General features: G+C 50.2%; 1 protein-coding gene across 4 annotated transcripts in view; it reads right to left on the bottom strand.

Moving 5' to 3' along the window:
- Nucleotides 1-45: 45 nt before the first annotated feature.
- Nucleotides 46-14,381, bottom strand: part of srpk1b (SRSF protein kinase 1b) — a 36,340-nt gene continuing 22,004 nt past the window's right edge. For all 4 annotated transcript variants that reach the window (XM_064305860.1, XM_064305863.1, XM_064305862.1 and 1 more), the window contains 13 exons: nt 14,021-14,129; nt 13,360-13,447; nt 12,661-12,748; nt 12,155-12,261; nt 11,648-11,813; nt 10,482-10,507; nt 9,687-9,894; nt 9,062-9,298; nt 6,780-6,880; nt 6,348-6,455; nt 5,890-5,959; nt 2,745-2,837; nt 46-1,860 (listed from right to left, as the gene is read on the bottom strand). In XM_064305860.1, the coding sequence (XP_064161930.1) occupies nt 1,676-1,860; nt 2,745-2,837; nt 5,890-5,959; nt 6,348-6,455; nt 6,780-6,880; nt 9,062-9,298; nt 9,687-9,894; nt 10,482-10,507; nt 11,648-11,813; nt 12,155-12,261; nt 12,661-12,748; nt 13,360-13,447; nt 14,021-14,129 (1,586 nt within the window). In that variant the 3' untranslated portion in view covers nt 46-1,675. The remainder of the gene's footprint in view (nt 1,861-2,744; nt 2,838-5,889; nt 5,960-6,347; nt 6,456-6,779; nt 6,881-9,061; nt 9,299-9,686; nt 9,895-10,481; nt 10,508-11,647; nt 11,814-12,154; nt 12,262-12,660; nt 12,749-13,359; nt 13,448-14,020; nt 14,130-14,381) is intronic.

Genomic DNA, 14,381 nt, shown 5'->3' with positions numbered 1-14,381 from the left:
AGCCATGCAAAGACATCAAGGAAAGCACCAGATCATCAATGGAGATTCTCTTTTGAAAAGTCTTTATTTTAATTTTTTTTAGCAACTAGCGAAAAAAGTAATTTGTTTTCTTTAAATTTAGCAATGAACAATCAAATGAAGAGACAGAAGAGAGAACGAGAGAGAGAGAGAGAAAGAAAGAGAGGAGAGGGCCTCTTTGAAACTATCAAGCAGAAAGCAAGCGTCCTTCAGTCATAACATTCTGCTCCTCATAAAACCTTTCTTCAGCGTCCAAAGCAGAAACCGCGGAATGAAAAGCGTCTCTTTAAAACGCAGCCAGCAGAACTACAGGAGAGCTCGCAGACACACATCCACGCATCGGCAAATTAGCAGTATAAACATCCATCCAGAACACTTCAGCTCCAACAGACCGATATCAGAGCTTCTGAGAAGCTGTAACACGGGTGCATGTGACATGCAGAAGGCCAACACTGGTACAAGTGCAAATACACACAGATCACCGCATTTATCCAGATCTTTTTTTGTCCGTGTCCGTTCGCGCTTGTGATATTTTTTTGAGTTGTGTCAAAAGCTGTCAGAACGTTATTCTCGCACCCTAAAGGACAAAAGCATTTCACTTAAAAGCAGCTCTTAAGATGCCTTTCATGGAAAAACAAACGAAACAAAAAAAAAAAAAAAACAAACAGAACAATCTTTTGAAATGCAGCACTAAAAACAGTCATCTTGCAGTTCCACAAAATGTCCGGCTGATTCCTCGGAAAGATTTCAAGAAGCGATACAAGATAGAGACAAAATAACAGATTTTTCTTAGAGAGGCAGAGCGCAGCAGCCACCACTTTGGTCCTCTTAACTCAGTTCTTCAGGTTCCGAGTCCCATTAAAGAAAACCCTCTTCATAGAAAAGTACCGGCCTTGTTTTCAGCTCCTTTACGGCCTGTCCGTCGTTTCTGACCTCCTGCTGGGCTTCAGAACAACACAGGTTTGCACAGGAGACTTCAGATCCTCAAAAAAAGGCAAAATAATCACAAGTCCCTCTCAAAAGGCTCCTGGAGTGGCGTGAAACAGTCAGCGTGCCCTCGGCCTCTGAGCCGCAGTCAGCGTGCCCTCGGCCTCCGAGCCGCAGTCAGCCGCAGGAAACAGACTCCACACCAGCGGGCGTTTAAGGAGCGAAAGCCATACCGGAGGGTCATAAAGAAAGCGCTCACTAGACTGGTGTGGGGGGGGGGGGGGGGAGGGGGTAGGGGGGGGTTGAGGGGGTTACACGGCTAATCCTCAACCCACACCGAACAAAGGAAACAAACAAAAATAGGCAGGATACTCAAGTAATGTCCAGTTAGTTCAAAATAAAAGACAGAACACAGGAATAAATAGACAGCGTCACGCTAGACAGGACAGCGCCCTCTGCAGGACGAGCTGATGGCAGCGTCTGCTCACGATGGGGACGGGATCACCAGGCGTGACACGGCAGCGTGTGTGTGTGTGTGTGTGTGTGTGTGTGTGTGAGTGTGTGTGAGAGTGTTTGTATGGGTCTATTTATGCGTGTGTGTCTGTGTGTGTGTGTGTGTGTATGGGTCTATTTATGTGTGTATGTGTGTGTGTGCACGTATGCATGTGTGTGTGCGTTTGTGTATACGTGCATGCGTGTATGGGACGGTCTGTAATTCCGGAGGGCGCCACTAGGAGGCGATCCAGGCGTGCCGCAGGCAGTCGGCGGCGGTGGCCCTCTTCTCCGGGACGAGGTCCAGCATGGGCAGCAGGAAGTCTGCAAACATCTGCGCGTCCTCCTTCTGCCACTCATACTTCTCCTGCAGCACCTCCTGCAGCCCCCACGGCTTCAGCCTACTGATGTGCCTCAGGTCACCTGACCGGGGGGGGGGATACAGCAGAGATAGAGAGAGGGGGGGAGGTAGAGAGAAGGATGGGGAGAGAGACAGAGAGAGAGAGAGACAGATAGAGATAGAAATATGACAGAGAGAGAGAAAGAGAGATGAGTGAAAATATCCCCGCACACAGACACCCACACATATGGCAGAGGGAGGGAGGGAGAGGGAGAGAGAGAGAGAAACCATGTGAAAAATGAAGTTACACAGCAGAGGTAACAGATTGAAACACGCATGAATGCACGCACCCATGCAGAGACACACACACACACACACACACCCACACATATATACACACACAGACATAAATATACTCAGAGGTCGTTAGCTTGAATGGTAATATAAAACACAAAGCGTGGCTAGAATTTACATCTCTGAGTACATTGATACCGTGAAACTGTGGTTACCACTGAATTTTCAGACAATTTAATTCTCATAATTTGTCACAAACCCATACCGTGACATGCAGTAGGCCACAGTACAGGCCATTAAATATTTTTTTAATGTGGAAGGAAATAGTACAGTTTTACTGCAGTTTTAATGCAGTAATGAGTGATAAAATGCACCAGTGAGGATATAAAACAGTCGTATGGCTATTCACACACAGCATAGTTAACGACAAACGAACATTTCTCCAGTCTAATCAAAAAGAAAATAATTCAGCGCTCTCTGCAGGAATGGCTGAGCAGGACCCAGCCAGACAGAAGCAATCGCACACACACTTGAGAGCCGAGCCCAATCCAGCGTTCAGGGTGAACCTCGCTCCACTGCTGCACATTCTGGGGTTCAGCTGCAGCATTACGATGCTCCACAGCGGCTCTCTCTTATGTAATATTTTAAAACCTTAAAGCCTTAATCCCTTTACCTTTCTTGGTGAAAAACTCCTTGGAATATTTTCCAGCCATAATCATCTTTCGAGGAACTTTCCCCAGGAGCTCAATGATCAAAGCAATGTGGTCTGCAAGTTTAAGAGATCAAGAGGAGGGGAGGGAGGAGGGGAGGGGGGGAGGATATAGGAAAGATCAAACATCACACTTAACATTCAAAAATACAATCCTCCACGTCAGCTTCCTGCTGGGCAGTCCACCCCCCCCCCCCGTGGATTGACTGTCCAGAGCCCATCAGTTCTTGCATTTTTTAAATTTCGGGGCGGGGGGGAGGGCTTAAAATGGTGCTGTTAAACATGTTTCACTTTCAGAGCCAGTGATAAGCACGTCACTGGCAGTGCTGCATAGCGGGTAGGGAGCTGGGCTCAAATCGAAGGTTGCAGGTTCGATTCCCAGGTGGCTCCCATGAGTGAGGTGCTTAAGCAGCACTTGCTGCAGTAAACATCCAGCTGTATGAACGGACTGTTTGTAAATATGTAATCTGTGTAAGTCACTCTGGATAAGAAGGTCTGATAAATGTCTGCTCGGCCTCTGGCAGCACAGAGACGAGCCAGACAAAATAGATGCTCATATACATCCCACCAGCAGGGGCAGTGTCTAAGAGCCACACCGTTCATAGATTTCACCCCATGTTTCAAACACCCCTCTTCCACATCTGGTAACCTAGCTCTTAGTGAAGCTAATCAGACTTCCAGGAAAATGTGAGTCAAAAGATTAGATGGCATAACAAAAAAATTCACTATAAGACCAGAAACAGCAACAAATACAGGAAGAGGAATCGCAAGAAAGGAACAGCACAGGAAACAGAGACGCAGGTTATCCATCCCTCTCATGTCACGGTAAGGCCAGGATGCACTGCTCCTTTCCAAACACCAAGGGGAGCTGTGGGCCCCTGCTGCGGGGCTGATGTGAGAGGACCAGTCCGTGGTGACCTATAACCAGGCCTTAATCAGGCTGGTGGCCACGCCCCCCACTTCCTGTCTGCAGAGCGTGTTGACCAATAATCCCAGGCCTTAATCAGGCTGGCGGCCACGCCCACTTCCTGTCTGCAGAGCGTGAGGGGTCCTGTTGCCAGGCCGATATCCTCGCTTATGTAACAGGCATCAGGTGTTAATGAAGTGGGGACACTGAGCACGCTGGGGACCTCTGGCGAGCCAGACTTCGCCCACGCACTCCCACAGTCCCTGAACGCTCGCGGGGGGGGGGGGGGGGGGCTGAACACGATCGGCCTGATGTGCCCTGCAACACCTCCCAGCCCTGCAGCCTCCCAGCGTACGAGAACATCAGTCTCAGCTCGAAGAAGCTTATTTATAAACATAAGGACTAAAAACTGGTTTTCTGCCAAATCTCAGCTTCATCTGAACAAGTACTTTGTGTTTCCAGTTGGATCTGCCAGATCAGAAATGCATTATGCATTATGAAAATGCTCAAATACAGCATTCGCGCAGCCCATGTCTTTAATAGATGTCTTCAAGCATCTGGGACCAAATAAATCTATACCTCTTCTTAAATAACTTGTTCAACAGCTCAAGACAAAATAATCTGTTATTGCTCTCTTATTTTTCCATTCATACATATTAATGAGAGCCTCATAAACCTAGAACACAGAATGACTCATTGATGACACTGTTTAGTGTAGCATAATGGCTAAGGCGTTGGTCTTGTAATCTAAAGGTTCAATTCCCCGGTAAGACACCGCCGTTGTACCCTTGAGCAAGGTACTTAACCTACACTGCTTCAGTATATATCCAGCTAGATAAAAGGATACAATGTAAGTCGCTCTGGAAAAGAGCATCTGCTAAATGCCTGTACGTTTTCTTATTATCCAGGGAGGCTGATGTGGATTTCTCTTTTATGTGCATGTGTAGTACAAACAGTAAATGAGCACATTCTAATTCAGCTAAGGCCAAGTATCGCACTTCAAAGACTCAACAGCTGTTTACTATCCAGGGTACAAAAACGCACGCTAGAGATTCCCAGTCCAGTTCCTTGAAGTTCCTTCCTGCTGATATTTTCCAAACAACAAAGGGTTTCCGACTGACAGCTTTGAGCTGAGAATGGAGAAAAAACTTGGGCGTTTCTACAAGCTAACGGCCGCAACGGACAGGACCGGGGGGTGTGAATGGAAGAGAAAACCGCAGATAAGCCGGAGGGTTTTTGGCCTCTACGGGACACCGTACGCTTGGAGGGAAACATCGGATTTATGGGAAAGCATGTCAGCTGTACCCCCATGAGCACAAAGCTGTGGCCAAGATCCACAAACAGCCCATGTTGGCATGAAAGTTTGATGACAGCCATCATGAAGACCAGTAATTAGTCTTAGGACACACAACCCCACAGGTTAATATTTAAGCAGTTTTTTTAATGCATGGCTGAGTACTCCCTGGAGAGAGCGCATGAAAGGAAGCCAGAGAGGGACACAGTGACGAAGAGGCTGCTCACCTGTCTGGGCGGGGCTGTTTACATGGTAACCTGACGCTCGGTCTCAAAGGACATTTCTTCCTGGCCCATATTTACAGCACACAGCACAAACACTGAAAGTATCACACATAAGCAAGCTGCTCTGCTGGACTGCGACCCATTACGAGATCATTACAAGGTCGCACACCTCGCCCAAAACCCAACATGACCGCCAGCGGTACACCTGAGCATTCAGCATTCACCCCAGAGGGACCGACACAGACGGTCTGTTCAGCAACATGCAGTCCGTTTACACAGCTGGGTTTGTACTCATGCCATTCAGCTTAAGCACCTTTCTCAAGGGTGCACCGACTGTACCCCAAGTTAGGAGTCAAACTCGCAACCACCGAGTTACAATCCGAGCTCCCTAACCACGATGCCACGCTGCTGTGATGTGACGATGTAAAACGGTACCATTCCTTTTTTCTAAAAAGGACAGCAGACAGGTCTGTCCTCCTTATGCATTTTCAAACTGTATTGAGACTGGGGGAAAGTAGAGAGGGCTACAGATGGAGTTAGCACTTCCATATCACACTTCATCCAGCACTTTTACTGCACTTCCATCGTTATCCTGATTATGTAGCTCTGTCATATCTTGTCCTGCCTCATTCCAGTCAGACTTCTCATAACTTTCTGACCTCGCCTGTGTTGGGGGCACGTTACCTTCGTCTCGCGAGTAATCTTCTCCGGAGTGCGGCTCGAACAGGTAGTCTCCGGTCGCCAGCTCGAACGCCTGAGGGAACCCCAGAACCCCAGACACCCCCCTGGTCACCAGCGTTTCCCCGCGCAGCGAGCGCACACGCAACCACGCCTCCCTTCCCAATAAAGTAAGCATGTTAGGCTATGTGCCTACAGTTTGTTTCTACGTTTATAGAAAAATAGTCTACGCAAAAAAAAAAAAATGACAACGTAATCTGAGATCTGGTTTTTTTTCAGCAGGAGGTGAAGAAAAGCTTTGGATTACTGTGCATTTGCATCCAGTGCAGGGATTCAGTGGATGATAATCTCACTTGGGAATGCCAATCCAAATTAAGAGGTGGAACCTAACCAAGGTAATCCCAAGAGGTGCTACCCAAATAACCATCCCCCCATGGCCTGTCCCAGACCCCCCGGACCCTCACCATGCAGGCGGTGCTCCAGATGTCCGCGGGCGTGCCATACCCCGCCCCAATTAAGACCTCCAGCGCCCGGTACTGCCGCGTCTGGATGTCATCGGTGAAGTGCTTGTGCTGGAAAAGAGAAAGAGCATTAAAATGGCCTGCTCCCGCAAAGCATGCTGGGATGGTCTACCCATCTCTCCATCACAACACAGCAAACCACTGTGAAATCAGCAGAAATAAGTGGATGAAACAGGAAAGAGAAGAAAGAGGAAAGAGAAGAAAAGGAGAGAGAAGAAAAGGAAAGAAGAAACAGGAGAGAGAAGAAACAGGAAAGCGAAGAAACAGGAAAGAGAAGAAACAGGAAAGAGAAGAAACAGGAAAGCAAAGAAACAGGAAAGCGAAGAAAAGGAAAGAAGAAAAGGGGAGATGACCAGCAGGCGCTCTTCCGCTCACCACCCAGCAGGCGTTCCCCAGGTCCGCAATCTTCACCACGATCTTCTCGGCGTTCAGCGGCTCCAGGGGGTTCACCAGCAGGCCGCCGGCCGCCATCTTGGCTGCAGGACATCAGCGAGGGGAGGAAAAAAAACAAGGGACAGACACAAGATCTCAGGGCTCCTCATCTGGGCAAGACCCTACAGCAGGGCTGCACAACAAGGACTGATCCGTTTCAGGATTTTGCGCCAACTTCAGCTCTTAATTAGTTAATTCGGTCAATCATATCTTGATCTGACATGCGTACAAGCACCAGCTACAGCCGCAGACTGCAAGTGTGTCCTAAAGATTTCACTGAGCTCAAGTACAGGAGTGAACCCGCGCAGTTTATAGAGCTGTCAGAGAACTCAAAACTGAGGTGACTGGTTGGAACAAAAACCAGCGTGTGGACCGTCCCTCCAGGACCGGAGTTGGGCACCCCTGCCCTACAGGGACACTAAATCACAGGAGCCTTACTGCTGCACAGCCTTAAAGAGCCATCTAATGACACCAGGGCTTTCCCTGAACTTTGACCCTGCAGGTTCTCAAGAGAACGCCAACACCCCCTCTCTGGGATACGAGTTTTGTGTTTGTGAGCATCTGTAAACAGGAAGTGCTCCTCAGGCCACGCTCTTTTATTTGTTTCCTCTGAAATTTCAACTACTTTCCAAGCCCTGAGGTCCAAAGGTCAAATTTGCTCGCAAGTATGAGAACTGTATCCTAGCAACAATGCAGAGTCATTCCCAGTAAAAATGTCAGAGAAATTTTGGAATCGATCAGCAAAATGGAAGCCTGGATTTTTAACAGTTTTATTCATTTTTAAATAACTCCACTGGCACCCTGTTCATTACACCCCCACACACTCTCTCTTTCTCTCACACACACACACACACACATACACACACACACACGCGTTGTGAACAAAGCAATTTCAGTGATTTGAAAGGGCTGCAAGAACATTGTCATGCAAATGTAAAATTCTTTACCAAACAATTGCTTTTTAAGATTACCGTGTGACTGCACCTTTATATTTCAAGGTATCCAGGTAAAGTAAACCGTTGGTAAGACAGGTGTAGGTGGTCAGGTTAACCACAGCGACCAGTATTTAAAGGGTAAACACCACATAACTGCATCCCCCAAAGATATCAGACCACTTATTTTTAGTCTAGAGGTTTTTCATTAAATTAAGCTGAAACTGTTGTTAGTATGGCCACAAATTTGAGAAACTGACCACCCCGGATGGAAACACCCAGAAAATGACACCTGCGATGAGTGATGTAATAAGGTGATCACAAACAGCTCTGCTATCATACATTTGGGTGAAGAGAGGACAGAAGTGGACACCATTTATAGATTCCATTATGACTCAAAGGGCATTGTCAGTGACTCAGATGCCACTGACTGTGATGAGTCTGTAGCAGACACAACCGCTGATCCTGATACCTCGATACAGCCGTTCAGATGCGAGTCAGAGGGGATCGGAGTTGGCGGATTCTCCCCAAAGCCAAGAACCAGAACTGCACTGTTCGGGAAATTCTCTTTTTGGCTAATCTTGCCCAGATTCATACGAGAAGACCGATACCAATCGTGTGCATTCCAGTGCATCCAGTCCAAGGATATCAGACAACAGGAGCAGCATGCTAACAGTGTTAGCTCTATCAATGGCTGCAGATGGACAACACTAACACTAGCTAATTAGCTTCTACCTAAGGACCACTCTAATCCACCTCTAGTGAGCAAATTAGGAGCATCTTGTGTCGATTCAAATTGTTTCCTATTAGTGTAATCACAATAACTTTCTTATGCACAAGAAGTTGTAATGATATAGGCTAATTACTTATTGGAAAAGGGGCTAGCTATAGCTAATTTGACAGTACCTCACTTCCTCACTCACGAAATATGACCTAGGTGATCATTCTGAAGATGAAAAAGGGAGGCGGGTCTAAAAGAGTAAGCGATTTGCTCTTTTAGGGCTTATTCCATGCCTTTATTTCAATAAAATAATGTTTATTAACGACGTGAATCATAAAATAGGGCAACTTGGTAACCATTTGTCTGGTGCATTTCATTTTTGATAATATCTGGTGCTTACCCTTTAAGAATCAGAAAACGCTGCTACAGGATACTGTCGCCCCCTATTGGCTGAGTGCTCCACTGCTAATGACAGATTAGGGGAGTAAACCCCCCCACCCCTCTGATTGGCTCACAGGCTCTCCCCCCTCCACCCGCAGGCTCAACCCTGCCCCCAGTCTGAGCCCGGTTACCGTCTCCGTCGCCGGGGGCGGGGTGGTCGCCGTGGCTCGCCGCCGAGCCGTCGCAGGCCTGGTACGCCGCGCTGAGCAGCAGCTCCCCCTGCAGGCAGCCGCTGGCGTTGCGCCGGTCCTCCTCCTCCTCCGTCCCCTCGGCCGGCCGGATGTCGGCCAGCCGCTCCCCGGGCGGGGCGTGGTCGATGCAGTTCATCTCGATGAGAGCTTCCTGCGTCCAGCTCTCCGCACTGCCGTCTGAGAGCAACACAACAGCGCCGCGAGCTCCACTGAGTCACCCTGCATGCTGGGATACGCGCTAATCTTGGGGGGGGGGGGAAGGCGGGGGCGGGGGCAGCCTCAACACCTCAGACGAGATGTTTATCAAATGCGTCAATCATAACCAGCTTCTAAGTTTAACTCGTCAATCGCATGAGTCAGGGTTGCCATGGCAGCCTGGTTCCGAGCAAACCCCCGGAATTTTGTTATCTCCTCCAACGGCACTAAAATCAGACACTACCCCCCCCCCCACACACACACAACACACACACCACCCCCGCCCCACACACAGCAGGACTCTTCCCCAGCGCTGTTTTGGGAGGCAAGCTCTCGGGACGTCCGCGGCCCGTCGACCTCGCACACTCACCCGCTGTGTTCTCGAAAGCGATCTCCTGCCTGGGGGGGGCACCGGGGGGCCCGTTGGGCGTGTCCCCTTCATCCTCCTCTTCCTCGTCCCCCGCCTCCGGCCCCCGCTCCAGCTCCTCCAGCTCCTGGATGCGCCGCTCCAGAAGCTCCGCCTTCTTCTTCTGCTTCTTCTTCAGCTTCTTCTTCTTATTCTTTGACATCTTCACTGCCTGGTGCAGGAAGGGGAGGGGCAGGATGAGGAGGAGCAGGAAGGGGAGGAGCAGTGAGGGGAGGGGAGGAACAGGACAGGAGAGGGGCAAGACAAGGAGGAGCAGGAAGGGCAGGTCAGGAAGGGGTGAGGCAGGACAGGGTGGGGCAGAAAGGGGAGGAGTAGGAAGGAGAGGAGCAGGATGGGCAAGGGGGGGGACGGGCTTCTATTACACATTGACAAAACATTCCATTAACATTGTGTGAACATTTTGTGCTAGCAGAGGTATACACAGATACAGGCACAGACGCATTCAACATGCTTAAGGCACTTCCAGCGCATGCAGCCGGTATAACCGGCCTGTGTGTGTATACACACACCTTTCCCCACGAAACACACACACAAACGCACTCGTATCTGTGACAGACACTGTTGACATAACAGGTGATCCAAGTGCACTGATTTGAACCCAAGCCGCTCGACGGAAAGCACCGGGTTCGTCAAAAAGAGAATCAGATCGGCTGAATCAACGTGGAGTGGCGGACGTGCACTGAGACACAAAAAGGTCGCAGACAGCAACCGGAGAGAGAGAGAGAGAGAGAGACTTACCGGTTTGGCCACTGGCGCGGTGCTCACTACAAGGGGAAACAGACAGACAGCAGAGTCAGCATGCTTCACCAGAGCACCAGGCGGCGGTGGAGCCAAAATGGCGCCCGGCGAGACGGATGCAATGAGGCGCGCCGTAAAAACGGCAAATGAGGGAGACGCGCGCGCCCGCCGGCCGGAGCACGTCGGCCATTTCGGGACCTTAGCGCACACGCACGCTATCTTCAGAGAAACTGAGCGTGCACCCGCAGAAGCTTTTTCCCCCTTTTCATTCGGCCGAAATGTCTCGCAAACTTCACCACGTTTAAGGTCATCGCTTACGTTGTCTTTATGCCGTTGCTGGACACTGACTGAGTCAGAAGCATTGGTAAAGAGTGTTCAGAGCGTACTGTAAGACAATAACTTCAGCAAATACCAGAGGATCACTGTACACACTTAGCAAAAACTGAATATCAATCTATGCAAAAAAAAAAAACCTTTACAGGTCTTTTCCAGGATAAGTTCCATATGTGGATCTGGTTCTGTGCGTTTCCATGGGAACAGCCCATGGCTTTGGTCGCTTGGAGGAGAATGCGGGTGCAGAGTGCTTCCGAGCTGGAGTCAGACGCCATTAAGTGCACCAGGGCAGGGACACACACAAATCCAGCCATGGAGGGCAGCAGGGCCGCTGGGTTTCACTCTCCTGCTACAAGCAGGACTGATTTAAACCTGGGGCACCAGGTGAGTTAAAGCTCTGGCCAATCAGTGGCATCAATCCATCAATTAATCAGGTAGAAAAGAAAATCAGCAGTTAAGTACTACTGGCCTCAGATTTCACTAACGTGCGGGGGTGTGTTAGCGGGTGTGTGCACGCGTGTGTGTGGGCCTGTGTGTGGGCATGTGTGCCTGAGTGTGTGCGCGTGTGTGCGCGTGCGCAGGTTCACGTGTGTGCGCGTACATCCATGCGTGTTGGTGTACGTGCATAGGTTCGAGTGTGTGTGTGTGCGCAGGTGTGCGTGTGCTTGCGTGTTGGTGGGGGGGCGGAGTTTACCTGCAGAGCCGGAGGGGGGCGGGGCTCCAGTCCTCTGCCACTCCGTCGCCTCTGCTGCCAGCCTCCTGTGTGTGTGTGTGGGTGTGTGTGTGTGTGTGTGTGTGTGTGCGCGTGTGTCGGGAGGGGGGGCGGGGTTTACCTGCAGAGCCGGAGGGGGGCGGGGCTCCAGTCCTCTGCCACTCCGTCGCCTCTGCAGCCAGCCTCCGGACGTACGGCTCGTTCACGCTCAGCAGGATGTTCTCGGGCTTGATGTCCGTGTGGATGATCTTACACCGCGAGTGCAGGTAGTCCAGGCCCTGCAGAACCTGCAGAGGGAAGAGGGCGGGGCCTCACTGTGACATCACTCTACTTCCCTGTGTGGTCATAACTAGGGGTCAAACAGGGCACAACAGTAAGTCCTGCCCAGGTATTTCCAGGTGACATTGAATTGAGCGCTTAACTATCCATATCTTCAAACATATAGAAAAACTAACCAGTTCAACACTGCAAGCTGAAAACACACTTGTTTACGATGGTTAGTGTGCAACTGTAGTCGATTTCATATACATATATATATTAATTTCACTGTATTTCTGATGGCCTTCACACACAGAAACATGTGCTGCTGTGCACTGGGCAGGCCCTCGAACCCGAACCCGAACCCTACCTGCCGAATAATGCTCTTCACACAGGGCAGCGGGAGGCCCTGGTAATTGGACTTGATGATCCACTTGAGCAGGTGGTGTCCCAGGACTTCAAACACCATACACACGTCTGAGGAGCGAGCGTCAAGGACAAACTAGAGCACGGCCGAGGAGCCAGGAGAGCGGACGCACTGAAAACCATGGCAACCAGGCCCCCGCCACCCCGCGCCCCCAACTCCCTCACACCCTCCCACAAAAATCACATTCAAACCAGGCTGGACAGAAACTCATTATGACCGCCCCCGACCTCCTAATGCCGTGGAAACGCATCCAGGCGTGATGTTTAGCATCAGGACAGCGGAGACGCGATTTGGACGTACTCCAGACCGTCCTGCCCAGCTGCGGTCGCAGAAACACGCACCTCTCCTGCACTCTAAAGAAGCCGACGACCGCTAATCGCTAAAAGTGAAACGAATGACATCATCGTTCAGCAGGAGGAGCGATGCGCCCCCCCCCCCCAAAAGGACACGGGTTCCGTTCACGCCGGAGATCTTGAAGTCGTCCAGCAGCTGGACCACCTTCTCCCGGCTGGGGTCCCCAGGGTCCGTGTTCCTCACCTGGGGAAGAGGGGAGCGGGAGGGGAGCATGGGGGGAATGGGAGGGGAGGGAGGGAGGGAGCGGGAGGAGCGAGAGGGAGTGGAGGGAGGGAACGGAGGGAGGAGCGAGAGGGGAGCGGGAGGAGAACGAGACGACAGCGTTAAAAACCCCAAAATGGGAGCTACTCACCCAGAGAACGGGGCGTACTGAGTCTTAGTCTCCCGGCCTCCAACCTCAGCTCATGTTTATTTGTTTAGGCTGATAATTCTCTCGATTTGACTTCTATAGCATTCCTACAGATAATACCAGGTATCTGTTGGGTTGTAAGTGAAAAGGTACTTGACTTGTTACCTAATGGACTGGTTTCAAGAAGAAATAACATACAGCACGAGTTTGGCATCCATGAGCTAAATCACAGCATCACGTTCACAAATACACTTCAAGCTTAAACATATCAATCAAACAAGATCAAAACTTTATTCATATTGCACATTTCATGCACTAAAATGCAGTGCACTTCTCAAACGGATGAATTGCAAGGACTGAACTTCTCTGATGCATCGTGTATAATGCACAGTGTGTAAGCAGAACCGATGGCTCCAGGAGCTCAGAGTCGGGCGGCTGGGCTCACCGATCTCAGCAGCTTGATCTCGTCCAGCGCCGTCTCAGTGTAGTGCTCCGCGCTCTTCACCACCTTCATGGCCACGAAGCGCTTCCCCCTGCAGGACAGGAGGAGTAACCGCACAGAGCGGGGAACGCAGTCTCAGATGAATCCTGGGGCTCCTTCCAATCGCTTATTTTACCTCCTCACATCCTTTCCTCACTCCTTAGCTCCACCCAACAGAGGGTGCAAGGAAAGGATGCAAGGAAAGAACGTGAGGACAAAGGAATCATCAGTTTGAAGCCACGTCAAATACAGATGTGGCAGATGTAGGGAGGTGGATCCACAGGTCCTAAAAATATGTCTGCAAAGGATGCACTCGTGCATCCTCACTGAAGCATCCTTTGGGAGCCTCCTAGCTCCTTCAAGGAGCATTTAACGGATCGGAATGTCCTTAAAGATGGATTTGGGACGGAACACAGACCTGGATCGTATTCCGGGTCAGGTGAGGACCGAGGAGAGGAGGACAGATAAAATAAGGGACTGGAATGACGGGGCAGAGGCAAGACCAAAATGTAGAGATTGTTTTAGGTTTGTCCCTAGCAAAAAGGAAAAGAACCCCTTGCATCCCTCCCCCCCCCCCCCCCTCGCTCGCCAACAACAAAAGAAGTAGGGCGTGTGCAGTGCTTACTGGACGTCCCAGGCCAGCCAGACGGTGGAGAAGTGGCCCCAGCCCAGTTTGCGGATCACATGGTACCTCCCGTTGAACAGGTCTCCGATCTTCACATGGTGATACCCACCTGTGCAGGTCCCCCAAAACCAGCAAGGGTCAAAACAGGACCAAACCGCTCCCCACGCCCAACACAGCACATCCCAACTGTCCCACACCCAGAAAGAAAACCATTTTCGAGCACAGTCTAAGCCTTTTTTTTTTTTTAAATACCAGCTACCAGCCAGTTCTGATGTATATAATTTATTTAATGCTTAACACTTAAATATATTCATCAGAACAGCAGCAGCAGCAGCAGTAAATGACTTCAGCACAGCTTGTC

This window comes from Anguilla rostrata, chromosome 13 (genome assembly GCF_018555375.3).
Source record: "Anguilla rostrata isolate EN2019 chromosome 13, ASM1855537v3, whole genome shotgun sequence".
In the NCBI taxonomy this organism is placed as follows: Eukaryota; Metazoa; Chordata; class Actinopteri; order Anguilliformes; family Anguillidae; genus Anguilla; species Anguilla rostrata.
The sequence above is the reverse complement of the archived record's forward strand: the minus strand, read 5'-3'. Positions and strand labels throughout refer to the sequence as shown.